We start from the raw sequence: 27,625 nt of genomic DNA on the forward strand, positions 1-27,625 counted from the left end.
CTCAACTCCCTTGCAAGAGCAGGGGCTCAGCACCCTGGGGACATCACTCTGTCCTGCCTGGACCAGAGGGCTCCCAATCACTTCACTCTGCATCTGGTACACAGTGTGAGCAGATCCGAAGCTCGGGAGTACCGGTCACAAAGCTCTCCCGCTCAGCCAGCACAAACTGTGCCTACAGGAAAGGGCTGCAGTTCTTTACAGTGCTTCCATCAGGCAAATGCATCAACTGCAGGGACAAGGCGATGCTGGGACGCTTTTCTCTTCCTTGGGCTGACCCAGGAACAGGCTGTGCTCAGATTCCCAGAGCTCCCGAATGAGCTATGTTAAAATGAACATCTCTCCTCACTTTATGACTCCTTACTCAACCCATGCAAAACTGGAGCTGTGTCACTAGCGATTGCTTAACAGCTCGCTTGAGCCTGCTGTTTTCCACCCCCAGCCGTCTGGTTTTTGAGGCAAGGCTGTGCCTCTCCAGCATGCGTGTCCTGCCTCGGCGCTGGAGACAGATGCACTCGGAGGGTGCTGACTCACGGACGCAGGCAGATTAAAGCTGGATTGCTAAAGCAGTTGCTGCCCCAGCTGTCCCTCTGCCCCCAGCCACATTGAAGACAGTTAACTACCCCAAGATCAACCCCTGAACTGCTACTGTACATCCTAAAGTATGGGGGGACGAGGACAACAACCCGGAATCAGCCCCAGACGATTTAATCTGCCGGGCTGTAACGCACAGGCGGCCAGGGGCTGCTTCACGTACAGTGCAGATGTTTTTGTGGTGAGATGGAGACGTCCAGGGGAAGGGAGGAGCAAAATGCTGGGAGCTCCAGGGGTGTCAGCCGTCTGCCTGGGTCCATGAGTCAACTCGCTGACGCGTGGTAAAGCCACATGCTTTAGTACACGCAGCTTTCCCCACACTGCCCGCCGGTCCATCTCCGAGAGGTGGAAGGGGTAATGCAGTCCCTAGTCATTCTCTGGCCTTTCGCAGGCAGGCAGCAAACAAAGCTGGCAAGCAGGGCAGTGGGATTATTTTACCATCTGTGCATTAGAAACCGGCCCAGGAGTCACCAAGCTCACTTTGCGCAGGACATGGCTGCTTTGGCGTGCTAATGACTCCTGCTCACTGTCAGCTGGGGCTAGATTTGAATCGGGGATGAGGAGCTGGAAAGCACACACTCTTTCCTATTTCAGCAACCGCATCCTTTTAAAGGGGAAGAATGAATCCTCGCTTTAAAGAGCACTTCCCATCTGCCGTTGATCAGGCTCCTCACCCTCCATCAGGGCAATCCGCAGCCGGCACTGGGCTGGGGACCTCAGGCCCTGGGCAGCCAGCCCGCTGCAGGGCAGCTCCCCCTCCAAGTCCCTCAAAGGGCTAGGCAAGGCCTGCCGAGGAAGGAGTTGTGGTGGGGGGTAGGAGAATGTATTTTGCATATTTCAAAAAGGAAACCTGGGACCTGGTATCTCATTCTAGAAAGTAATCATGGACTTAATTGCATTTTGCTGCAGAGTTGCCTTAACATCAAGGGAAAATCAACAGGGATTGTTCAACATCAAGACTAATCTCACATACGGAACTTACTGAACGCAGGAACCACGTTTTTGCTGGCTCAAGGTGAAATGCTGGGCTAAATTCTCCTTCAGCTGCAAGAAAAGCCCTAGGCACGCTCATCCTGCATTATTCCGACTGTAAAGAGCTTCAATTATACACATATAACCCTTCTCTCCCTTCTACAGCGGTGTCGCAATGCAACAGTGCCTCGTTATGATCAAGCTCCTCTTTTATGGCTATAGGAATATGTGGAAGTCTTCTACCCTCGTTACACAAATGACTCCTTAGCAGCTTTATTTTAAGAAACTACCCACAATTGGTAACACAACCATATTTTATCTGTCACTGAGGGGAAGCTGTGACTGACACCTGAGCATGTCCTCAGCAACCACAAACCCGCACGTATAGGGCAGGTCCTTATGTATCTAAGCAGCTACAGCAACTCATCGCTCCCTCTGCTCCACGCTGAATCACAGTCTTGCTTCTGCTTACAAACTTGCTGGCTAATCAGACATTTAATACTATTTATGCATAGGGAGGAAATACATAATTCCTTTATTGGGATAAAAAAATGACACTAAAGAGCAGGTCAGGTTCCAACCCCAGCAGTAGGGTTTAACTGATGTTGTTCCCTTTTTTTCTTTTCTTTTTTTTTTTCCTTTTTTTTTTTTTTCCTTTTAACAGCTGTAGCTGTGCACAGATGGAAAAACATTTGGTCAGAAAGCAGCAAATTAGTGTTTTCAGGCTAGAATTCTGCTCCCACCGCTCCTCCATTTCCATGCAGCTCAGAATGCTTTATTTCTTCTTAGCATTGACATTTTTGCACACCCAGTTCATGCCGTCCTTCAGACAGAGAAAGGTAATGTTAGTCAAGCGAAGGGAAAAGGGATCCCCCCAATCCCACCTCGCCCTCCGTTCTGCCAGCGCTGTGTTCTGCCTCCTCCTGTACCCCCCGCCTGCCCTCTGCGCCCGAAACCGCCGCGGGTGAAAACAAATAAGTGCTTCCTTGCTCAGTAGATGTTGTCACACAGAGGTTATTAAATCTTTCATCTGACCATAAAAAGTATCATCGTCTCATCACGTGGCTATCTATGTGCAGGTCCTTCGAGGAAGGATGGCTCTGCAGCCAGGGTACGTCAGTGGCAGATGAAGGCTCCAGGTTCCAGGTTCAGCTGCAGCTGATGCGTGTAACCTCGGGTCGGTCACCTTATCTTCGAGACCACAGGGTTTAGGGGGCTGTTTGTTACACAGTCAGCTCCCTGTTAAGAAAACGGCTCTAATTCTCTGCTCAGCTGCAAGCCTCGGGATCCAGATCCAGCAGGGTTGCTGGCTTCCTGCGCCCCTGTCCCCAGACTGCCAAAAGGCTGCCAAAGACCTCAACTTCCCCAAGGAGAGAGGGCCACAGGCACGGCACGGCAGGCTCTCTGGGTGAGCTGAGACCCGCTGCCGTGCCGCCGCCTCCATGTTGCCCCTCAGCCATGAAGGTGGTGGCCACGTCGGAGGGGAGCTAAAGAGTTAAGAGAGAAGAGAGGGAGTCCTCAGGGCTTAATCAGAAGCAGAGAGGTTCTCACTTGAAAATACCAATTCACCTTGATAGCTGCGCTATGTGACACTTCTTATCTGAAGGGGAGCAGCAACTTTTGAAATCAGCCCTTGTTGCTGTGTTAAATAAAGAATAAACGAGCCCAGCTTGTGCTGGGGTGCGCAAGAGGCCCTGCACTAATAACACTTCTAACTCTAACCTTGGGGAGGGTTGATGTCTCCAGTTTCATTTATTTATCTCCACAGCAGAGATCAGTGTAAAACAAATTGTCTGAAATCCTCGGAGCAAATGGGAAAAGACGAGAGGTAGATTCATTTTAAGGCCCAGTAGCTTTGTGTCTTCCCCTTTCAATAACACTGATAACCTAGGTGTAAAACATGTAATGCCTTAAGCAATCAATAGCGTGGTTTAAAGCTTATCACTTTAGAGAGAGAGGGAGCCAGTGATTCCCAGCATGAGGAATGCCAGGGTTTAACAATGGGGCTAGGAGGAGAGGTGTCAAGCCTTTGGCTTGATTGTGTGCTTTAGAAATCTGCATGATTGCCTGCAAGGAGCAAAAATAAATAAATAACTAAAAATGCTCCCACAATGATTTCAGCTTCCCCTGCCTCGGAAGCAATAATCACATTTGCACACATCATGGCATACAAGGCAAGCAGAGCTCCTCATTCATTTTGAATGTAGGTTTATTTGCTGAACCAGAACAGCTGAGACAGCTTAAAGTAATAAATATCAGCTGACACCCTCTGCTATTCAGCACGGTAATCCCAGAAACAATGCATCACTGCAAAACAACAAACACGCATCCTATCTTCCACCTAATCTGACCACAACCTGAATTCACAGTGATTAAAACTCTGCCTGCTGCTATTTGGGAGCTGGGGAAGGGGGAAGACAGGCAGACTGTTTCAGCACCAGTGTGGTGAGGGTCATAAAGCAGAGTTTATGATGGGATTTACCATGGCTGGGAGCCTGGCTGCATCGAGCATGTAACGAGGGCAAAAGAATGACATAGCAAAATGCAAGAGGAAAGGTGAACTCCAAACAGGCTTGAGATATGTAAGTAGGTCACTGAACTTTTAAAGCAGGAGTAGGTTTAAAAAACTCCTGGTATGAGTTAATTGACAGGGAAAAAAATTGTATTTAATTGTAAATATCTCTCCGCCTGGCAGTGATAAAGGGAAATTGAACATGCTCAGCTCTCTGTGTGTTGTATCAAAGAAGTATGTGTGAGACACCTTCCTCATCTTCAGCCACACCACGACTACATCCACAGCTTCTGGTGCCCCTTTGCTGGAAGGATGTGTGTTCTGCAGTGTCCTCGAGTGCTTCAGAGAGTAACAAATGTGATAGGAAGCAAAAGAATCTAAAAGGTATGTTTGAGTTTCTTCCATCTAAGGTTTGAAGCAGGATGGAGGGTTGGTAAGATAGAGAAGTCCAGGGAAGCTGCTACAAACACAAAGAGCTGTTTTGGGGAAGGCACACAGGAAGGAGGAAATGGTGCTTGAAATCGAGTCAAGTCCACAAGGAGTCAAGTGTTGTCATCCTTTGTCCCTACACACTCTGTCCCTATATCTCTATGCTTAAAAGATGGCTCTGTGCAGAAAAGTACAGTTCCTACAGTTAACATTCAGGTCTTGATAGATGTCCTTGTGCTGCTTTGTTGAGACACAGAGATGTTGGCAGGTACTCTGAGGATGGAGGCGGATACAGTATTAGTATTCCAGCCTCAAGTCAACCCTGGGAAAACTTAGCCAGGGAAAAATTTCAGATCTTTCAGCTTTGCCTCTCTTAGCTCCTTAACAAGCAGCTAGTAAACTTTACCAAAGCAAAGAGAAAGAACTCCAGGGAAGAAGATAATGCTCCTGGCAGAAAAATGCTGCTCAGCACAACCCTGCCTTGCTGCAGTCGCATCTGCTATTGTGCCAAGGGAGTTGTACTCTAACGCCCTTTGGGAAAGGGCTGGTAGAGCCATCCCTGGGAGAAATAAAATGTCCTGCTTGAGATTAGCCCACTGCTTGCTTATTCTCTGCATTATCAGCTTTGCAGCTATGGGAGTGAAGTAATCTGACTTCAAACACGGAGAACAAGTCCTTTCCACCCCATAAAAAGCCTCCCGATTTCTGCTCCCCTGCAAGCCAGGGATCAGGCGAGGCCACAAACTTGTGACCCCTAACGTGACCTTAAGGACAGCAAAGCTTAATCCTTTCATGTAATCCTCTGTCTGCCATAACAAATTGGGTCAGGCAAGTGCAAAATTCTCCATCTCCAGCATTTTAGGGATGCGTTATTTTAACTGTCTCTCTCTTCTCCCTCTGCTCAGCAAGGACTGTGCCTTCATTAGGTGTCATTCCTTTGCACCTCCAGTCATCATACAGGCTGGCTTTTACAGGCTCACCAAGTGCATTATCCGTTGGGATTCGCCTGGGTGCAAGTTTTTTTGTGTGTGTGTCCTCTGAGACCTTGTATCCTTGATGCAGTGCAGTACACCTTACCCTGCTTAAAAATCCCAAGACTTTACCCTGGAAACATGGTTGCTTTTCCTCAACAAGCACTGGCTCTGCCCGCCCCAGGAGAGCCACAGTCATCAAAACTGGGTTTAAGTCACACAAATAGCCCTAGAACCTTGTTAAGATGTGGAAGATCCCTATCTACCCTGACCTGGCTAAGACATCTTGCTCTGAGGACATGCTGTTGGGATGCCTGTTCTGAATTGTGCCCTTATGAAAGCGCTGAGTCACAGCATCTGCCTAACTCAGGTCTTGGGCTTCACTTTCAACTGGGTTCCAACAGCCAGGGAGGAGAAGGTGACTCAGCCTTTCCCACAGTCCTTTGGACCAAACCACCTCTGGCTTAAATTAGAGAAGTTTAGTGGCTACTCTCAGTGCCACTGGCTTTTATCAGTCTCCAGAGGGCTGTTATGCCTGGGCAACTCTGGACACAAAATGCTGCAGCATCGTTTTTGGAGACAATTCCTTGGGGTGGGCTGAGCTCCTGCTGCCTTGATCAGAGACTCTCGCTTCAGATGAGAAGCAAGCTGCAGAGCATGGACTGGTTCAGAGGTTCAGTCATGTTTAATACACACCCTGGCCCCTAACTAACACCTCCAGCAAGAGAGCAGGCCTGCTTTCACCCCACCCTGGCTGGTCAGGGTGGGATGCACATTGCTTTTGCATGCCAAGGACTACAGTGGAGATCTGGTCATCAAAACACAACCCCAAGAGACTCTGCACAGTGCCAGAGAGCTGTTGTGAGGCAACAGTTCCCTTGTATTTCTCTGATGACATTGGCAATCGCTGCCCTTGCTTTCTGTACCCTGTGCAACGGTCTCAGTGTAAGCTGGTGCAGGACTCCGCTCCAGAGGCAGAGCCCAGGTGGCTGCAGCAGGGACAGCAGGTCTTGCTGCTCCCCTAACGGGCTGAAGGATAAAATCAGACCCAAGCAGACATTTTGCTTGAAAAAGCCTCTAAGCATGAGGGATGTCACTCCTCCCTCAATGGCACCATGAAGTCTGATTAACAAGACAAGTGCTGCCCACGGTTACAGTCAGGAGGTAATGAAGTCTTCAGCTGGCATAACTGGGGCTGCCAGCTGGTGTCCAGAGGACACTACACAGGGTTTCCAGTTAACCCAGTCACCTCTCTTCTGAGTCTGCCCAGGTCACTGCTGGGTCCCTTTTTCCTGGGTCCCTAATGGTTAATTTTAAAAAGAGAAGATGACAATATGGATTCCCTCCTTAATTAACAGATTTATTAAATAACCCATTTCAAATAATAGTTAAATTCTCTAAATTTATATCATTCTATTAACCATAATCTAATCTCATTAACCTTGAAATCCCCAGTCTTAACTACCCAATTCTATACACCATGGTGCTAGCAGCTAAACTAATTAAATGACCTTCAAACTATTTCTCCTTCATGTATTGGCATTATTTATCTTTGCTCATTGCTCTTCCTTCAAGCTATCACAAAAATCTTCCCCTATGAACTCTGTGGCTCCACGTACTCTGTACTAGATATGCCACCACTTCTCCCTGCAAAATCCATCGGCGAGGTCTCCCGTTTTACTCCAGCTAATGCACTCCATCAGCGGCGACAGTTAGTGTGCTTCCTCCTTGGCTTTTTTTCTGAATACCTGATGCTTCCATATCTTCATTTATTTTGCTGTCACTCATTGTCATTTCTCAAAGAAGTCCTTAAAGCAGTGACCTGAGATTTGACTACACAGAGAGCTCCTGGTCTAAGCCATTAGTAGAGATACACACCGTGATTCTCAAAACCATCTTTCTTACTCACACTCTTTAAACAATTTCTTCTTTGATTCCCCTAAATTCTGAGCATGTTGATCTCTCCTTATGGTGTTTTCAGTCCTGGAACATTTTTCCTCCTGTGCTGATGTAGGTTTAGTTTAAAAGCCATCTCCCAAACCTTCCCCCACCCAATGAATTTCCAAGGAAAGGGAGAGCTTGGTGTTCCTGCTGTCTGATTTGACAAGGCTGGAGTTACGGCAGAAGGGAAATGTAGGAGCTCTTTTTCTATAAGGTGTAGGGAGATCGTGACTTCCCTGACCTTTCTATAATAATCAGTTAAGGAATAAGCTGCAGTATTTAGGGCAAAGAGGCTGTAGACAATGAAGTGAGACATTATCTGGCCTGCATCTAAATTGTCTGGATAAGCATGATGAACAAAATATATAGGCCTGCAAATACTTTTATTTAGCTCTTGTCTTCCACTTTCTGGAAGTGAATGTAGAAGCAGATTTCATTTCCCAGTAGAGGGTATTGAGCTGTACATTTTGCTCTATGGGATATAGAGGGATGCACTGTATTTCAAGGAGAAGGCACAGTCGGAAGGTGCGCTCAGTGAAGAAGTGTGGAGCCCACAGATCAGCCTGAGAAAGAAGCATTTTTCAGAGCTCCTGAACAGAAAGTGTCACTTTCTATCATTTATTTCTTGCACATCCAACATGCCTCCCTGAATTCATCTGCCACTTCATTGTCCCTTTGCAGCTGGAGAGCCTGCTTCCATAAGCTAGAGGGGGGCCTGGAGCAGGGAAGAAGGTGACCTATGCCTGCCTGCAGCTTGGGGAACTGCCCCCTCACTTTCTTGATCACATTTCTTTGGACTTGAATTGCACACTGTCATTGTGGAATGCATTTTCCTCTACCACCACCACTTCAAAATAAAGATTAGAGTTGAAGCCTTTCATGAGATTGGCTCCAACATAGCTGAATTTATATCTTAGCTAACTAAATAAAGGCCCTTTGGAGGTCTAAACATCAGGTTAAGAATTGTAAATTAGGAGAACTGCTGTAATGTCCATCCAGGCCAGCATCCCCTTTCTGGATGCCAAGGGAAAGAACATGCAGGAACAGGATCTTCCTTTCTCTGCTTTTTCCCTCCCAGTCCACAGCCCAAGTTGTTCCTCATTCAAAAGCTGCCTCCAGATCTTAGTGGTCAGTGACTGCCTGGGGATCTCTTATGCAGAAATCCACTTAGTATTTTTCCAAACCGACTGTTACTTTTGGTCTCCACAACATCCTGTGCCAATGAGATCCACGATTTAATTTCACAACTTGCAAAGAAGCACTTATTTCTTTTAAGCTGTTGTCTGGTTATTTCATTAGAACCCCCTTCCTCCAGTAACGTGAAAAATAGCATTTAGTTTATCTGACATTTTTATATCTTATTTTACAAATCCTGATGATGTTCCCACTCTCCATCCTTTCTCTTCCAAGCTGCAAATCCCAACTTACTCTCAGTGTGTTCTCGCTGTGCTACTGGTCATTCTCGACAGAGGGTTCTCCAATCTCTCCTAATTCTGAGCAGATATACAAACAGTATTTTTTCTGGTAAGTGTAGTTAAGTGCTAGAAGAGGTTACCTAGAGAGGCTGTGGAACCTCCATGCCTGCAGATATTTATAACTTGATTGCACAAGGGCCTCAGCAACCTCCTCTAGACTTGCAGTGATCCCTGCTTTGAACATTAGTTTGGTCTAAAGACTTCCTGAAGATCCCCTCCAACCTCATTTTTTGTGGACTCTCTGATTCCATTACTACTAAAATCTTTTACATGGGGCAGAGGCAGAAATGAATGTCACATTCAAGGTCTGGGCCCACCATGCCTTTATCCTGCTACGCAAGAAATGTTTTCTGGGATGTTTCTTGTCTGCTTTCTGATAACTCTGTAGCATTCAATTTTTCCTCTCTGGCTTTCAAAAAAGCATTAAAGCTGCTGGTTCCAGTGATCTGCTCCTGAGTAATGGCAGCTAATTTTGAGTCCATCATGGTGTGTGTGTATAGTTAGGACTGTTGTTTCTCATGTGCATTATTTTGCATTTGCCAACACTGAATTTCATCTGCCATTTTAGTGCCTGCTCAGTATTGCAGGCTGCTTCTGTGACTCCTCATACCCAGCTTGAGACCTGACTATCCTGAACAGCTCTGTAGCATCTCTAAGTAAGGCTTTCCTGAAGCTGCAGTGAAGACAAATCCCTTCACCGTTCTGTTCCGTTAAGTATCAGTGGAGGGAATGCTCCCGACTGCTCCAATTGGGAGCACTGCAAATATTCCATTAACTCAGGAAAGCCTAGGAGTGAAGTAAACAAACCTGGGTCCCATTTACATTACAAAGAGCTACTATACTGCAGGAACTGGCTACAGCACAGGAGTCCCAGACACAGCTATTAGAGCTCAGCCCCCTCGGTGGGTTTTTGCTGCTCCACATGCTGCCATTAGAAGTGGTCCTCGCCCTGTGTGCAACTCTTGTGTTTCCCTGGGTCAGGAAAATTGATGGGTTTCTCTGTGGTGCCTGGGTTGAGCAGAATGCCACATGACATGAGCAGCAAAGGTAAATCGGATTTCTGAAGTGCACGCTTGTAACAGTCAAAGGGGTAAACAGCAAAAACCCATTTGTTTTGTGAAAATAATTAACCTGACAGCAGTCTCTCTAAAACAAATCAGTGTCTTCATTTGGGCCAGCCAAGGGGTCCTAGGTGGGGAGGCAATCGCTCTTCCCTTTCCTGGGGATGGAGAAATCCCACAGCCCCACTGCTCTCCCCTCCCTTTGCACAGGGGACAAGACACGCACCAGTTTGGCTGTGCTGACCTTCCTTCATAAGGCAGCTGGTCCAGCCCCACCCTGCAGTTCAACAGGCAGCAATCTCTTACAGATGGCCTGCTGGCACAGCAAACCTTCTCCAGAGCCTCACCTGTACTCCCTCTCCTGAAAGAGCCGAACAAGACTGGATCTGCCAGACTCTGTCCCGGATTGTGTGTAGGTTCAGTCCCTCAGCAATCTCCGAAGCAGGGGCAGCTGTCAGCAAATCCTGCTTGTTAGCGAATATGAGCACGGGGACTCCACTAAGCTTTTCTTCATCCAAAAGCTCAGCCAGCTCCTGTGTCATTTACAAGGGAGTGGGGTGGGGGGAAGATGGAGAGAGGGAAGGGAAGAAGAAAACCTTCAACCACCAGTGGTTGTCTCTAATTAGAAATATATTTAGGGCAAATGCTAGAAAAGCATGCTCCAGTGAAACCTAGATCTTATTATAAGAGAGCAAAAATGTATACAATCATCTCTGCCCAAGGTTCAAAAGCTATTTCTTCCAATTACAGGTTACAAAAATCTTCATCTTAGTCTGAAATTAGCAGTTGCCTTAAAGGCTACAACTCTGTGTTTTACCATTCCCTGCTCCCAGGAGACCAAAACTGATGAAACCACAAAAAACATGTAAATTGGCAGTATGAAGAATCTGTCTTAAGTTATTGCCTGACTGGCATTTGTACCTGAGCAGCCGTTGACACCAGCCCTGATATCTTTGCCAATAATGAGTTTCAGGGTTTCGTTCCAAGTTTTATACACTGCAATTTGAGTGGGAGAGAACTCTCTTTTTTTTTATTCTTTTTTTTTTTTTTTCCCCAGAAATGGAAATCTCCCTTCCACAAGAAAGTGCTGATGCTTTTGAAGGCATTGGCTAGCTGAAGACAAGTTAGATCAGCTTTACTAGCTGGATTTTGGCTCCATACGCAGAGCGTGCATTGGGTGGCATCTTGGGAAATGGGTTTGCTTGTTCAAAACTGGGTGACTCAAAGAGGTGGTTGTTTTTATTCTAATAGCTCAGGTCTGCAGTGGATCAGTGATGGCTGATGTTCTTCACGTCTAGGGTTATGCAAGGGCCTCACGTGAAACAAGCACATAGTCTCAAGTCACTTCTATGTGAACATCTGACAGCAGAATTCAAACCTGTATGGACTGTTTGCCTTACAGGTAGATGAGTACATGAGATATCTGCGGGGTCCTTATTTAGCTGGAAAGATACTGCCCTAACATCTTTCATCCATGGGCTAGAAACTTTTGGATTAAATGAGTGCAGTCAGGGAGATGCTTAAGCTGCAGCGGAAACCTGATTCCATCCCCCCAAAAGCAATGTTTGGTTTGGAAACCAGGACGAGAGAAGGGAGTTATAAACAGAGTTGGCTGGGAATTTTTCAACAAAATAGGTCTTTCATCTGACGCAGCTGATTTATTGAAACCAAAAGTGTTTGCGGAAATATGAGGGGTCCAGGCTGACTCTGCCTGACTCAGGCAAGTGCTCCAAGCTTCTACTTCCCCTCCCTCTCTTTTGCCCAATGAATATTCAGTTACTGATATGGAACAAAATGGCTCCAACAGTGGAAAGATTTCCCCAACCTCTACAACAACCAACAGTTCTGCTATTAAGGTGTGTCTGTGATACTCGAGAGGCAAAAGATTGAGTACGTCCTTCAAATCAGGCAGAACAGAGGGCTTTAAATCTCCCATTTCTGGGGTGGGGGGTAATCTCTTGCTAGCTATTTTGGGACACTATCACTTTCTGAATTTTACCAATGAAAGTTCAAAAGTCCTATTTTTGTTCCATCCTAAAACACAAAATGTTACAAAACATCAAAACTTTGCAAAACAGAAACCTTATTTTCTGTCCAGTCCTAGTTACAAAGTTCTTAGGGTTTTTTTCCCAATTACATCCAAAAGACAATCAAGCCAATATGATTTCCATTTCAACTTTGTAAATAAGAAAATAGGATTCCCTAGGGTCTTGGTTTGGCAAGGTTTAAAGGACTTGGAGAGGTTTCTGCTTTCTGTATTAGGCTCCATTTGCTATTATTGTATAACTTCAATGAAAACCGTTCTATTTAAACGGAATTAGGCTACCTATTTTCCTTGTCTCACATCTACCAAAATAATCTGCATTGATGTTGAAAGGCAAGTCTCTTGAAATGCAAATTTCCCTCATAAACAACAAAATCATCTTCCTAACTTTTGTGAGCAAGGGGCACTCAGAAACACGGAGTTACTTCAAAGGAAGCTGGGCATAAGTAACTCACCTGACCCGTTTCTTCAAACCTCTTCCTATCTGCACTGTCAATGACATAGATCTGAAAAGAAATGAGAGGAAAAGTTACTCTTCCCAGAAGACACTCTTGCACAGTATCATGTGCTTTAAGTGAGCTGAGCTTAATAATTATGCTTTTGGGCACAAAGATCCCCAGTATTATTTATAGCAATTGTTGAAAAGACTTCATGGTATTCTGTGAGGAGAGGAGCCACCTCTTTTAAAGCTGTGTGGGGTGTACAGACACATGGGTAGGATCAGGAAGGAGCAGGGGGCAATGCTGGGGATGCTCTCACCATTTCCACAGCATCTATTATTTGAAGACAACAGAATACTGCCTGGTATCCTTTCAAATGACTGGCTTACAAGCACAGGAGGGCAAAACCTGGGGATCCAGACACAGTCTTTCACCCTAGCAAATGGTGTACAAGCACTGCACTGGTGTGACTATGACATGCTGCCCTCTAGCAGGATGCATCACCTCCTTAATAAGCCACCAAGGCACACAATGGCACAGGGGTCAGATTAATGTATTAGGGACATTGAGTTCCTTTCCATCAGGCAGTCCTAGTGTAGCTGTGGAGGAAGGATCGATCTAGCCTGCAAGATGCCATCTTCAGCTGTCAGCTTGTTCACCAGGCTAATAGAGAAGTCAGGGAGCAGCTAGGTCACAAAGACTGAAAGTAGGGTCCTCCCTTCCTCTCAGGGCTGGGCACCACATCTCAGTCTATGAGGAGGTCCCAACCAGACACCTGTCCCCTGGTACTGCAAAGGGCAGATCCCCTCGCCTGCAGGCTCCCTGCTTTGGGAGGGGGGTCTGTATGGTCTCCAAGCAGCATGGCGTGTGCTTTCACATGTAAATGCAAACAAGCCTTCTCAGTGAAGGCAGGTCTAGGTCTGTACAGCCCTGAAAGTTCCTCCTAAATAAGCAGTTGGGGAGTCCAGCCACCCTCCTGCCCCCAGCAATGCTACTGCAGCTCAGAACACACAAACAGCAAGCTACATCTAAAGAAACGGGGAACCTCAGTATAACACTCAGACAAGAACAGCCTGGCATCTCTTTATCATTACTTGGTCCAGGAAGGTTTTTGAAGGAGAAGGGCGTTGGGACAGCAGACAGGGAAAGGACTGGTGACAAACACTGAGCATTTTGCTTCCAGTCCCTGCCATTTCCCATCAGTGGTGATTGAAGCTGCTAGCATGTCATCTGCATGCTCTTTGGTGGCTTACAGGGAGCAAGTGTCAGCCTGGTTTTCAGGGAATAGATGAGCACAGCACCCCGCCATCAAGATAAATGGCATCCTTGCAGGCAGTCTCAGCATAAGACTCCATGCTTCCAGGATAATTTCGACCAAATAGTAGGGGGAGGGAAGATCTCTAGCAGCAATATCTATTAAACTGTAGGCACTCCTTTAATGAGCAGTGTTAGTGTTGTTTGAAATGGGACCAAACACGCAGCAGAAGAATCTGTATGCCAGGCCTGAGGAGGTAACCCAGCAACCTCGCAGCCTTCTCTGCTGATCATTTGGGGTCTTGCAGTCCTCCGGGGCTGGCATGATGCACAGTGACAGAGGCTGGGGGACACGCAGCAGGGCTGGACGCAGCTGCGTGGGGGTGCGTCAGCAGTGCACGCACTCGGTGCCACGTGATGGGGAAAGGCCTGTGGGCACGAGGTGACACACAGCCTCTCCCTGCAATGTTATCCCAAGCACATGCTCCAGTGCTGTACCAGCTATGCCCATCCTCTCTGCCCCTCCCAAGCACCCACGCCTGTGCACCCCACCTGGGGTAGGAAGAAGCTGCGGGGTTGGCAGTTGTGCCCCGGGGTGAAACTGGACTGTCATCTGTCCTCCTTCAGGACGTCTCAGGGGAAGCGTAGCAACACATAAACACAATAGTTCAGTGCTACTTCTCAATTGGAAGGTGGCACCTCCCATGTTACGGTGCTTCTCTAACTAGCAAGGAAGAGCTCTAAGTCCTAGCCAGCCAGGCCTTCTCCTGCACCACTCTGTTTCTTGCTAGGGAGCTATTTTGCAAGATGAGAACTGGAGACAACGCTTGGGGCGAAAGCCACAAAAGCACAGCACAGAGAAGGTAAAGTATGTGCAGAGTGCCTACTTCCAAACCAGAAAGCACCGTGCCAAATAGCTGCAGGTGCCTGTCTGAATATGCAATCAGCCAGATATCCACACCTTATTTGCTTAGGTTAAGCTTCCAAATATCACAGGTGTGTGATGCAAGACCAAGCTCTCATTCAAAGACACCTACATGGATTTGAATTTGCAATCACTTCCTGCTTTTTAATACCCTTTAGAGGGTCCTTTCTGTTTTGTGCAATATAGTTTATGAGAAGACAGAATGAGGGGGTCCTGGAAATCATGACGTATCTCATCTCCACCTTTCTTCTATGGCCAAGGTCACACAACAGCTTGTTTCTGGTTGTGGTGCTCAGTAGCACAGTTTGAACAGCCACTGAATACACCATGTTGTAGAAACAGAGCTTGAGAAACAAATTCCCGTAAAGCCAGGTGTCTCCTTGGAGCAACAGGCCAAAAGAAAACCTGGAGTAAGTGGGCTGGGCAGAAATGGCAAGTAGTGGGACTAGATGAAGAAATAACATGAATGATAAGTTGGCTCAATTTACAGAGGCACAACCTGCACCAGGTTAGTCAGAGGGGAAAATTACTGGCTAAAATGGAGGTGAGGGCTGGCAAGAGGGAGAAAGAGAGAGAGGGATGGGGGCAGGGGGGAGGTAGAGAGTGTGTGTGAGCATGTAATCAGTATATACCTGATTAATGTGCCAACAGCTCCCAGTCTGGGACTGGGTGTCAGCACAGAGTGCAGGCAGAGGAGCTCAGGTCCACGTGTGCACCAGGTATTCCCTCTGAATCCACACCGCTGCTTCCTCCAAACTGGTTCTGCCTCTATCTTTCTAACCATTTTCTTACTTATATGAAAATAAAGGCTTTCTTTGTGCATTGCTTTAACTGAGGTAGGAGGAGGGCAAGGAAAACAACTCCTTTCATCTCCTTCAGTCTTCAAATTCACCTTTATTTCTGGCCTCCCATGCAGCACATGGTAGGAAGCCCACAGGCCAACGCCGCTCGCTGCTTTTGCCAGCAGAGTCTTCCAGGTCCTGTTTTGCAGTTGCACATTCTGTGCAGCCTGAGCACCTGCCAGAGCAGGCAAAGATCCCCCAGCTCCTGCTTTACAGTGTTGACTTTGATCTGCACCCCTAGTGCCTCCCCACCACACAGAGCTGCCGAGCTTGGACTCAATGGGCACAAGCACCTCGCAGCTGTGCCACGTCCCCCTTCTCGATGGCCACAGAGCAACCCACAGAGTGTGTCCAACTGTGTTTATGCTGTGGTGGCCTCGAACAGCTGAGATCCCAAATCAAGACTGAAAAAGGGGGATCTACAAAGAGATTACTGAGGGTTTAGTAGTGTCATTTAAGCAACAGCTTCATTTGGACGATGCTTTCTAAACTTGCAGGCACAGCCAGGCTCTTCAGGACCCTGACATGAGCCTTGGAGTAGAGTCTCCCGTTCTTAATTTTGCTGATCCTTCTGTGGAAGTGCACTGAAGCTCTTGACACATTAGTGTGAGTGTGTGACAGGATGGAGGAAGGGTGTCTTTCCTAGAGCACTTCCCACCTTCCCATGGGAGCCCTGTAGACCTTGCTTAGAATAACTTTTTCTGCTGCTACAGTAAACATTGCTTGGGGTGGGGAGAGGCCTGGCGCCCTCAGCCTGCCTTCATCCTGGCACACATGGCTGCATGTTAGACCTGATCTTTGAAACTAGTCAGGACAGCACTTGGAGAGTCCCAAGGTAGCATGGAAACACAAAGGTCCTGCACTGTAACTATAACTGTAGTCATCTGTAGCTGTAATTACCTTACAATTAACTAAGTTGTCAAAAACATTAAAGGACATTCTTATGATCAAAGGAGCACAAGAGAAGACCAAGGGGTCTGTGTCCCTCAGCCAGAAGCTTTCCTATTTGATGCCAGATACAGCATTTATTTCTGTTGTGCCTGGGTTTCTCCAACTAGAAAACAAAGGCACCACACCGACCTACATGAGGCTGAAGTCACTAATGCCCATGACAGGCCTTCAGCGTCTCCAGTGAAAGGAGCTATAGGTGAGTAAACTACAAGTTATTAATGTTCTTTCATTTGAAGGAGACTGAGATGAGAGTAAAGGAACTGGCTATAACCAGAGTCATCCTGTGAAAGTAAAAACATACAACTGAATGATTTCTCCAAACATTGCTGTATTTTTCTTACTGCACCCAACCAATCTTGCCATTTCACTCAGAATAACTCCTGTTACAATGGCAATGGTGTTGCTGAAGACTGGGACATTACATTACTTGTTCCTGAATTTCTGGCTAGGACCTTGGAAAACCATTGCATGAACACAGCATTCAACTGCAGCCAATACTCACAAGGATATCAGTGTTTTCAAAATAGTTCCTCCAGTACGGCCTGATCTTCCTCTGTCCACCTATGTCCCATACGTTCAGCTTGAAGCCTTGAGACTGTACGCTTTTGATGTTAAAGCCCTGGAAAAGAGCAGAAACAAAGCCACATAGAACACAAACTTGAATGGCTGGAGCACGTTCATAGGCAGACATTAACACCTTATATATCCCATGCCTGCAACGTGCAGCGAGATGGGCAGGGCAGCCACAAAGATGGATCGGCTGTGGGAGAGGCACTGGCAAAAGGGAACACAGCTGCCAAACCATCAGTTTGCCGGTGTTCTTGGGTCAAGGGGTGATGCTGTCATAGCTATGGAGACTTATGATGCAGTTAGTGCCCTGGGAGGGTTCAGCAGGGTGGGTGCAGGAAGAGGTGGGAGAGATGCAGATAAGGAGAAAACAAGGGCGCTGTGAGAAGCAGGACTGAGCTTGTGAAAGCTGAGAGTCCCTGCTAACATGAAGCCAGAGGTCTCAGCTCAATTCGACAGGACACAGCTAATGCTGGGCTTAAAAGAGCAACAGCTGCACGGCTGAAGGGTCCATTTCATCAATTAGAGCACCAATTGAAAGGGCATTCAAGTAGAAAAACAGGATGTGGTGTGGGCTGGCAACGTGCTGCCACACCACCCAGGGGACTGGGGCTTGGAATTGGGGTGTCAGGGTTGGGAGCTTTGGGAAGCAGCTACGGGGTGGGAGGGGGAGCATCTCCCATAGCTCACTAGCAACCTCCTCTGGTCAACACAGGAGTGATGCTGCAGTGCTTCTGACAGGAGACATCTCCCTCCCGAAATCCCAGGCTCAAAGAAAGGGAACCAGAAGCATCAGAGAGGAAATGCTGGATAATGCAGGACCCTTGGAGCCAGGGCCTTGTCCAGTGCTGCAACATCCTCTGTATATGTCCCTTGTTTGGCAAGAACAACAGGAACAAAGTCTCATCCATGACCCAAAAGCTTTCTGCAGAACTCCACAGTGCTCATCCATCCACTTTTACGCTACTAGAGAGATCTCACCTGATGCTCTCTGGCTCCTTCAGGGAGCCTCCTCTTATGCAGAAAGCACACAAACTTTATGATGCACTAGACTTTACTTTCTCTCTCTTCTACTGAAATAGGCTGCTGAATTATTAGTGCTTTGTTATAGTAAGGCAGGTGGGACCACAAGAACTGCCTTGGGCAGGGAAAGACCTTCCTTACCTGTGTTGGTGTGATGTGGCTGATGTCCTCAGATGCCAGTTGTTTCAGGAGTGTGGTCTTGCCTGCATTATCCAGTCCCAAGAGGAGGATTCTCACCTCCTGGTCTGGGGCACTTTTCAGTTTCCGCAGGATTGATAGTAAACCCTAAAATCATGAGAGGGAACGTAGCTGTCATTTTTCCTCCTGACTCTCTTGCACCTCCATACCATGCCCTCCTCCTATGAAATGGGTTCTGTATGACAGTGGATCTCAGGACACCTCAAACTCCTTCCTGCTATTCCGATTCCCATTTCCTCTTCTAATGCTCCCCCTCATCTCTATTTTCCTTCATCTCAGAAAGTATTGACAAGGTCTCAGACAGCACAAATGTGGCTCAGTGGGGTGCACCACTGGCTGCATTGCTCTTGCCACACAGCTGTTTGGCATTCCCAGTGCCAGGCAGGCAGTACCTATGCATATCCTGTGTAGGAGCTGCAAACCAAGTCCTTGCGAGCTCTTCATTATCTTTATCAGAGGGAAAACCCCATTAATTTAATCTCCCTCCTAGTTAACTGCAGGTTACTATGTACCTGACATCAGTTCTTTTCATAGTAACTCCCTGATCATCTCAAACCCCGTTTATCTGTCTAAAACATGCTGGACCCATGGGGCACGTGCAGTTCTGATTCTCAGGATGTAGCACTTAACAGCTATCTCAGATCACCACACATCCTCGCTAAGAAAAGCACAGTGGATTTCAGTCATTAGCCAGGCTCAGCTCTCTGAGCTGACAGTATCACTCAGGATTAGGAAACAGAATATGCAGGTCAGCTCATTTACAACCATGCACGTTACAGCAGCACACCCAAGCTTTTGTCAGTGCCATGGCTCAGAGACCCACACCTCTCTCAAATGAGGGGAAAAATACTCTGGATCCTGGCACGTAACCAAGAGACGCAAATCAGCCCACTTCCACCTGCCTCTCACTGCCCAGCCCAGTCCCACAGGAGTGGGGCAGTTGCAGCCAAGGGCACAGGATCCCACTGCGAGCCCACAACAACCTGGGTGCCCTTGGACACGTTGCTGCACTGCTCTGCACCCACCTGCTTGGCAGGAACCACTCCTCGGAGCCTGAGCAGAGCACACCACACTGACATGCAGCCTGGGGACACAGATGCTCTTGCAATGAATTTGCCTGAGCAAATCTGGGAGAGGAATATACCTGCATCCCTTTCTGGAGTCCTCAGGACTCCTGCTTAGTCTCTCCCAGACAATTCCCGCGTTGAAGCCCACTAAGACCCAGACCTGGGCACAAAGTTCAAGAATCAGCACAAACCTGGGCCCACAGAGGCCCATCTCTCAAGCTTTATTTGTTCTGCCATTTGCAAAACAGAGACGATGCTTCTTGTCAACCTGCAAGGGTGAATCAGTTAAATGTCACAAAGTGCTTAGTTGCTATGAGGAACTACACCCTCTAAATATTCCTGCTGGGAGCCAAGGACTATTTGAGCTGTGAAGGTTGCTCCTGATCCCCTCCAGATCACAGCAATCAGAAACCTGTCCTCAAGATAAAGAGCTGCAGGATGCGGTACAACTGTCACCACTACAACACCTCCCCTGCCTGTAGCAGTGCCCTTCTGCCGACCGGAGGAGCCCAACCTCAGCCACTGGGAACGGCCACTTTCAACTGCTCATCACGCTGCTCCAAGCTGGGGAGAGATTTGGAAAGGACACAGCACCTGGGTTTTAAGGATATCTCTGGAAAGTTCCAGGATTACCACTGTTGCTGTGCTTTTAAAAAGCACCGTTGAAAGCTGAGGTTCAAAAATTCAGAGCTCCTGCAAGGAACAGTAGAACTGGGGTCTTACAGCCCAAAAAGCAGGCTCAGGGTATCATCTATTTCACAGAGAAGCTGGTAAAACCCAGGGAATCCAGGTCCTGCCCAAGAGCTGTTAATCAGCAACGGGCTCTGCTTGGTAGAGGGTGCCATGCTCGCGTGGTGCAGGCACAGTAAATCCCCAAACTGCTCTTTGTTGAAGCGTACAGGCCTGTAACGTCACGTGCTGAGCCCTGAGGGCCAGATGCTCACAGCTGGCTCTTGCCCATGGACCCGTAGCTAATGAATTTGAAGGGCTGTGTTCAGGGCAGCCAGTGGCTGCAAGCCCTCCCAACCCAACAGCTCATCTCGCTGGCTGCCGTGCCCAGCTCACGTCCTGCGCTGATGACAGTCTGTTCTTCCACACGTCTGAGGGGGAGAACAGGAACTGCCACAGAAATGCCTCTGATGCTGACTTGTTTACACGCGTGTCCTGAGTGCCCTTGACATCATTAAAAAGCACAAGTTTTAACTGCATGACTAGGAACACATTTTCTTTTCACCTGCAGTGAAATTTACAGTTGTGTTTGTTGGCTTGTAAATCCGGGGATTTCAGCTTGGTGTGGACAGACCCCACAGGAGCAGGAACTCTAAAATTCACACGTTCTCCCTCCTTTCCAGGAAAACACTGAATTTCCTATTCTTATGGGCCTGACCCAAGGCCACCATACAGGCAAAGTACTACTGCTGACTTCAGAGCGCTCTGAATCAGGCCCTATTATTTTAGTTTATTGCTCACAGTTAAAAAAAGAAGCTGTTGAAATGCTAATCCTATTCACAGCACCACTCGCTAAGAGCAGAGCAGCGTATCCCTGTGCAGATCAGGATTAGGAGCCTTTACATTTCAGAATTCAACTCCAAAATACCGAGCGCAAAGAAATGTATTACAAAGTATTGCTTATCTACCACGGAACAATTCTCAGGGGTCAGGAAGAGGAACAGTTGTAAATGTTAATAGAGCTTCTCCCATTGTAGACAGATGCTATTTCTGGGCTAGTATGACAGCCTACGAGAAAACGATCAGCATCGTTCCATATTCTACTCAAGTGACACTGCTGCATGGCTGATCACAGGATTATCTGGGGTAGCCAATAGAAGAGAGGATATATATAGAAATAAAAGTATTCTCTAAGGTATAAAGTAAGCTGATTTAAAAGGCTGGAAGACAAGCAAGCCAACACAGAGAAGTGGACTTTATTTCAGTAGCTGCTGGTATTGGTTACGTGGTCTGTACACACAATTTACATCAAGAGCCAAATAACAGTATTGGTTACTGATTGCTGTATTATGAAAATATTCTCTACAACTCGCACCCAGCATTCTCCCTCCAGTTTGGGAAGATTTAAGATTAAGGAAAGCTGTGCACAGATGGGTTTCTAACATTTTTATTTTTTTAACTGGCCTTAGAAGCACACTGGCTAGGAAGACTGAAAGCATTTCCTGACAGCTTACTAGACTGGAAAAAATAACTCAGCTGAGTTCCCTGCTGCATGCCACATTATGTGGGACAAGCAACCCTCACTTACTGCACACACACTGATGGTTGTGCACTTCACTTGCAAACACAGCACTGAAACTAACTTGGGATGATGAGAGCCAGAAAGGAACCCCTTGTTATTAATGGGGGATGCCAGGTAGTAAGCCATGGGAAAAACTTGGTGCAAAGAGGATGCTCAGAAGCAACAGGAGAGGAGCAGACCTTTGAAGCAAACAAATGTGTCAATGCTGGGACTTAATCTGCAGTGAGAAGGAAGGGTGTCCACGATGCCTGCCTGGCAGCCAGGCCAGCAGTACCCGCTTACTGGTGTGTCCGCAGGTGAGAAGCAGGACAGGTTTCAGGCAGGACAGTGGAGATGTTATCTGGCTGAGGAGCTGCAGAGACAACTCAGAGGAGTGTAAGGGCAGTATGTCATTCGCACAAAACTAAGCAGACTGCGGCATCTGTAACAGAGAAGGGAACTGCAGATGCCGCTCAGATAATGAACAGCACAGCGTGGCAGCACGTGCAGCCTTTGGAGAAGGGCAGCTACACAGAGCAACTCAAGGCTGGGCACAGTCAGCCAGCAACCACTTCTTGGTCACCTCTGGGTTAAGCAAACTATGTTTTATATCAGATTGGCTTGTTTAAAAACATCTTTGTCCTTGGCGGAGAGGATTTTCTTTACAAGCACGGTAAGGAGACAGACTGATGGGGTCAGTGATGAGGAGACTGCATTATCCAGACAGCCAGTGGGTACGTACAAAAAGGAAGAAAAAAAGCCAGAAAAACACTGCAGACAATTACTATGAAATCAGAGCGGAGCATTAAATTCAGAGATGCAACTAAATGGGCAAGAGCACTCATAAACACATCGAGCATGAAAGCAAAGCTAACCATCTTATTAGCATCCTTCAGAAAACAGGGATGTGTGGTTTTATGAAAGTATATCATTGCTAGGTTTAAAATACCCACTGAATTATCAAAGGGCTTTCAGTTATAGCTGCATGCAGTAATCCTATTCTCTTAAAAAAATATACAGACATATATAAAAATACAGTGACATTTATAGTCCTAGCTAAGGCTTTTGTGGGTTTATTCAGCTTTAAATCCATGCTGTATATGGGTCTTTTGAACTAGTTGATGCATGTAACTACATCCTGTACCACAGAAGCCGCTGAAAGGAAGATTCACTTTATAGGCCAAAGCAAAAATTGGTTTGGGACAAACAGACTATTGAGATAATCTGTTTAAATATTGTATCAGATTGGCAATATAAGGCCATAACGGAAAGAACAATTTCCCCTTGTACTGAGGGCTGGATACACAGGGCATGGATAAAGCATGGCCCACAAGCCACTGCAGAGCACAGTTGATTCCTATTAGGAAAGAGAAGTAAATGTATTCTCTTTAACTTTATTAGCCACAAAGCTCAGATAATGAATTTAAAATAAAACCACCCTCAGTCACCAGCAATTGCTTCTCTACTAGATCTAGATATTTAGCTAGAATCGAATCAATTCACCGAGATGCAACACAGCCACAAAGCTCAGCACCTCAGCCTGCCGCTGTGACCACATCTCCCCCAGCCCTACACTGATGCCCTCTTCCCCGCTGCTGGAACCACAATTCACTTGTCTTCACTCTCAAGGCCCTTCCCAGCCAAGTGCATTTTGCCGTGGAGGTGATGGCTCCTGTCTCCCTGTGGCTCGTGATGGCAGCCCCAGTGCTGCCAAGGTCCATTCTCAAACCTTCCTGCCTTTCCTGCAGCCGTGGGAGAAACTTTGCCAAATATCCATAAAACCATCCCATGATTCTCCTGCTAATTCCTTCACTGCCACACCTACAATCCTTGATGAGGTTTAGGTGGTGAACATACCGAGTTCAAACCTGTCTTAGGCTCTCCTTACTCGTATTGCTTGGTTATCTCTCACCTCAGACCGTATTTCCGCAGCACGGGGAGGGAGCAGCTCCATGTTCTGCCTGCACAGCACCTAGTGCAGCCATGCCTCACGATTCACTTTTAATTAAGCAATATGGTAGCAGTTGGTTGTTTTTAAAGAGTTAAAGAGTAAGATAGAGGGTGCACATGATGGTTTCAGAAAGTCACACAGGAAAAACAGACATGGGGGAGGATGAGGAGCTTAGTTCAGCCAAATATCCTGCCTTCAGCAGTGGTTATTTGAGGCTACATTTGTTGTCCAGGGTGCGATCCTGCACACACAGAGCTGGAGGATGCGAGTCCTTCCTGACAACTGCACTGATTAGCTGGTGCCCTGAAGAATGACGTTTGATTACCTTTATCTTCGGCTGCAGAACTGCAAATGTCACTAATGGTCATAAAATCACCCAGCCTTTTTCAAAATACAACTGAAGTAAATTAATCTATTGAGCACAGTTTATTCAATACTTCTTACTCTGGCAAAACTCCCAAAAAATCATTTGCTTGCTGCATGTCTCCACCATATGGTGTCATTCAATGCAGACTTTCTTTCCTGCATTGAAATCCAAAATTTAATGGAGTCAAGTCACCTACAGAGTTTTTCCAGCTCAAACCTACTAACATAGTTTTTCTGTCATAGAGGTCACACAGCACTTTCTAGTTTGGTATATTAACCAATATCAGCAGGAATCCTTTATTAATTAAAATTAAACTCCTCTGGTTCTAGCAAGTTTGAAGGAAGCGCTGTGCAGAGAAGAGCTGGTGCTCGGCACCAGGCAATGTCAGCTGTCTTTGTCTGGTGTCAGAACTTGAAAGCCGTGGCCAGTTGCTGGTGCACTGTCCTACCTGCAGGTATTTTCGCATACCAACATTGCAGCAATCAGTGAAATAAACAAAAAAACCCCATGATGTGGAACTGTACTGGGAAACTAAAGCTGCAAGATGCTACAAAAGATCTTGAAGGCATTTTTTTTTTTTAAATGGGGCCATTTACAATAAACCCTTACTGCCAAACAATGAGGGACAAAGGAGAAATTCTGGGTGCTAAATACACCTACAGCAGGCAACAGATAGATGACATTTTTGCTAGAAGCAGGAGTTCAAGGACAGGAGGAAGATGCCTGACTAGGCACTGAGCTGTGCTGGTACTTCATCCTCTCCATCAGACCTGCCTAGTGTCAGCTAGACACTGTGTGACTCAGTTTCTCAACTGTAAAGCAGGACCATGCTTTGATGACCCTGGTTTTGACACAAGGATGTCATCTTCAATCAACAGATTTAGAAAAACACTGTCCATCCTCCAACCCTGCCATCTATCAATAACACACCATCTCACCCAGTAAAGATTGTTCTTACAGTGAGGAGGAAGCAACAAGCTCTGCTTCACACAGCATTTCCTAAACTTTGGAGAGCTGTGTGTCCTTTCATGTAGCAGCCTCCCTTCGTCCTCAGTGTGCACCCACTACAGATGCTGCTTAACAGCAGCAAAGACTTCAGCACTAGACATCCCTCATGCTATGCAGTTTTATGGCTCATCTTCCCCTCTGTGCTCCACCTATAACCTTCCATGACCTCAGCCCCACAGCTGTGAGAAATGCTGGTATGCTCTGCAGGAGGAGACACTTCCCCTCTGTCCTAACTCCCTTGGATGAACAATGAAATAGTTTAAACCTTGGCATTAACCCTCTTATCACTGGAGCTGGAGCAAGCAGTCATTGAAGGGGGTTTAAGCACTTCCCAATGCAATCATAACATGCCAGTAACATGCTCACGGGCAGCCACCACGGCTCAGATGACAAGCAGTAAATTCTTACATCAAGTTGTCTGGATCATTTCTGACTGCTGACCCACACCCCCAGGCTGCCATAGCTGCTTTGGGTACATCTGCTGGTGCTTCAGAGAGTTTCTACCATGAAGGATTATTTTGTTTCAGTGAAAGCTGAGAATCTAGAGAGACAGTTCAGAGCTCTGCAGTTCTCTGCCCAGCCCAGCCAGTCCACCAGGCACCCTGAAATGTCACCCACCCTGCCTGAGAGGCTGCAATTCAACAAACAACTCCCAGAAATGGAAAATAGACAAAGAGGCAGTAAAATGCTGTATCAAATAACACTAACACTGGAAAACACCCGGTCCGCCCTCTCCACACACAGAGCGCTCTGGTAACAGCAGCCAGATCCCAGGCTACACCAGCTTATCGGGACATCACAAGGCAGAAGAGCAGATTTGGCTAGCAGCAGCTGCAGGCCAAGTGTGTCCCACAAAGCACTGCACTGCTGGGGGCAGCTGCTCTCATCTTTACAGCAGATGTCCATCCTGTGATGGCTTTGGTGTCTGGAGTGACGTGCTCCGTCATCAACTGATCTAAAATAGAGCAGATCCCACAGATCTTATCTCAGTCTCCTTCTCCGTGGCCCAGGAGGTGGGGATGCAGCCAGAATTAACCCAGCAAAGATGAGAAGCTGCCTTTGCTGCTCTTGCTTACACTTCCTCCCATAATGTCCACATGCATGAATCCAGCTCTTGGACAAAACATGGCTTCACCCTCAGCAAAGCTCTTTCGCCACTGCCATTTCCTTCTGCCGTGCTCTCTGCACATGCTGCATTCTCAGCAGCAGCTCCTCCACCTACTGCAGTTCTCACCCTGGCAGCTCCAGCCCTTCTTTCCAGTACCCACTGGACTCTCCCAGCATCCCACTTGTTGCACAAAACCTACTCCGGCTTCTAACAAGCTGTTTCCAACACCCCAGCCCATCATCCAACCTTACCCCAACCTCAGACCACATTACAACCTTACCACCCCACCTGTCTCCCAACATCACCCTCCACCTTAACCAGATCCTTCACTGCACACAAGACCCTAATTCTTCCCTTCAGTCCACTTTGCTCTCTCTTGAACAATTAATTTATGGCCTTGAGCACTTCTTTTCTCCCTGAGTCCTCTCTTTCTCTCATCAGCATCAAAACTCTACTTCCAGCCTTTCACACAGTGTATTCTTAGCTATTCTTTTCAGCCCAGACTGTCCCTCATCTCTCCATCCCCTGGCAAAATAACCCCACCCCAGAGTGCACAGCATCCCTGCAAACTATCCTAGCCAGGCAACACTGACTGGGTTTTCCCCATGACTCACCAGACTGTTCATCCCACCCATCTGGCAGGCTTCTTTCAACCCCTGACCACTGCGCCTCAGTCCTGTCCATCCCTGAACACCCAACCCCTTCATGCAGGCTTTCTCTGGCATGAGTGAACTCCCCTTCTAAGGCTGCTTAACAACAACCAGCCCTTCCACCTCAGCAAGCTCTCCTATAGCTCCGGTAGCCAAGATTCAAGTCCCAGGGTGGCCCCTCACACCTTGACTGGATTGTGCAGTCCCCCTTCACAGTCACAGATGCTCCCAGACTCTTTGGAGTGAATCCCTGACAGTCCTCCATCCTCAGCAGGGCCCTTCATTGCTCCTTCCCTCCTCAGGCCAAGTGGGCCATTGCTGTTCTGCTCCCCAGCCCTCCTGAGCACCCAACCCTCCATCACGTGTGCTAGACCTTAAGTGCATCCGTTCTAGGCAAGCTGACCCCATCCCAGCAAACGGGATCCCCACAGAATCCTCCAACTTCCTGACCTCTGCCAGGACCCAACTCAACCTCCTTCTCTGGGTCCCTCACAGCCTCCAGCTCCCGCCAGGGCCCAGCTCCAGTCAGGGTCCCCGTGGCCGGAGGCACCAAATTCGCACGGTCCCCAGCCCCAGCGGCACCCCTTTGGGTGCGTGCCCCAGGCCCCAAAGCACTGCGGCCCCCTGCCTGGCTGGATGTCCCTGCTCCCTCGGATCCCCGGTGTCCCAAGCCCCCACGCGCCCCCGGGGCCGGCACCCCCGATCCCGGTGATCCCCGGCCTGCGGGACGCTCAGGGTTGGTGCCGCCAGCCCTCACGGTCTCAGGCCCGCCACAACGCCTGCCCCGAAACCCGCCCGGCGGGCCGGCCCCGAGGCCCGCCGAATCCCCGGGGGGGGCCTCCGGCTTCCATCGCTCCGCGTTCTCCCGCGACGGGCGCCCCCAGCCTCAGGCCTGCCAGGCGCCCCCCACCCCCTCCCCCCCGCCCCACTCACCATCCTCCGCGCGGCTCCGGGGTTACCATGGGCAACTGCGTCACACACACGCCGCCACTACGTACGGCGTCAGCGCTTCCCGCCGTGCGTACGGAACGTCTCGACGGCAGATGGG

At 47.8% G+C, this 27,625-nt stretch overlaps 1 protein-coding gene across 1 annotated transcript; it reads right to left on the minus strand.

Moving 5' to 3' along the window:
* Window positions 1-1,409: 1,409 nt before the first annotated feature.
* ARL3 (ARF like GTPase 3) lies at window positions 1,410-27,582 on the minus strand. The gene is made up of 6 exons (XM_084265355.1): window positions 27,511-27,582; window positions 18,140-18,283; window positions 16,911-17,027; window positions 12,452-12,502; window positions 10,300-10,485; window positions 1,410-2,386 (listed from the first exon to the last, which is right to left on the minus strand). Exons 1-6 carry the CDS (start codon window positions 27,511-27,513, stop codon window positions 2,339-2,341), a joined length of 549 nt encoding a protein of 182 aa, XP_084121481.1. The 5' UTR covers window positions 27,514-27,582; the 3' UTR covers window positions 1,410-2,338.
* Window positions 27,583-27,625: the final 43 nt, after the last annotated feature.

The sequence above is a fragment of the Gallinula chloropus genome (genome assembly GCF_964237585.1).
Source record: "Gallinula chloropus genome assembly, chromosome: 5".
NCBI classification, from domain to species: Eukaryota; Metazoa; Chordata; class Aves; order Gruiformes; family Rallidae; genus Gallinula; species Gallinula chloropus.

Excerpts from the sequence above, each read along its gene's own strand:
- ARL3 (XM_084265355.1), bottom strand. Across the intron at positions 17,028-18,139 it reads GCCACATCACACCAACACAG|GGCTTTAACATCAAAAGCGT; the intron begins GTAAGGAAGGTC and ends GCTCTTTTCCAG. Across the intron at positions 12,503-16,910 it reads TTGAAAACACTGATATCCTT|ATCTATGTCATTGACAGTGC; the intron begins GTGAGTATTGGC and ends ATTTCTTTTCAG.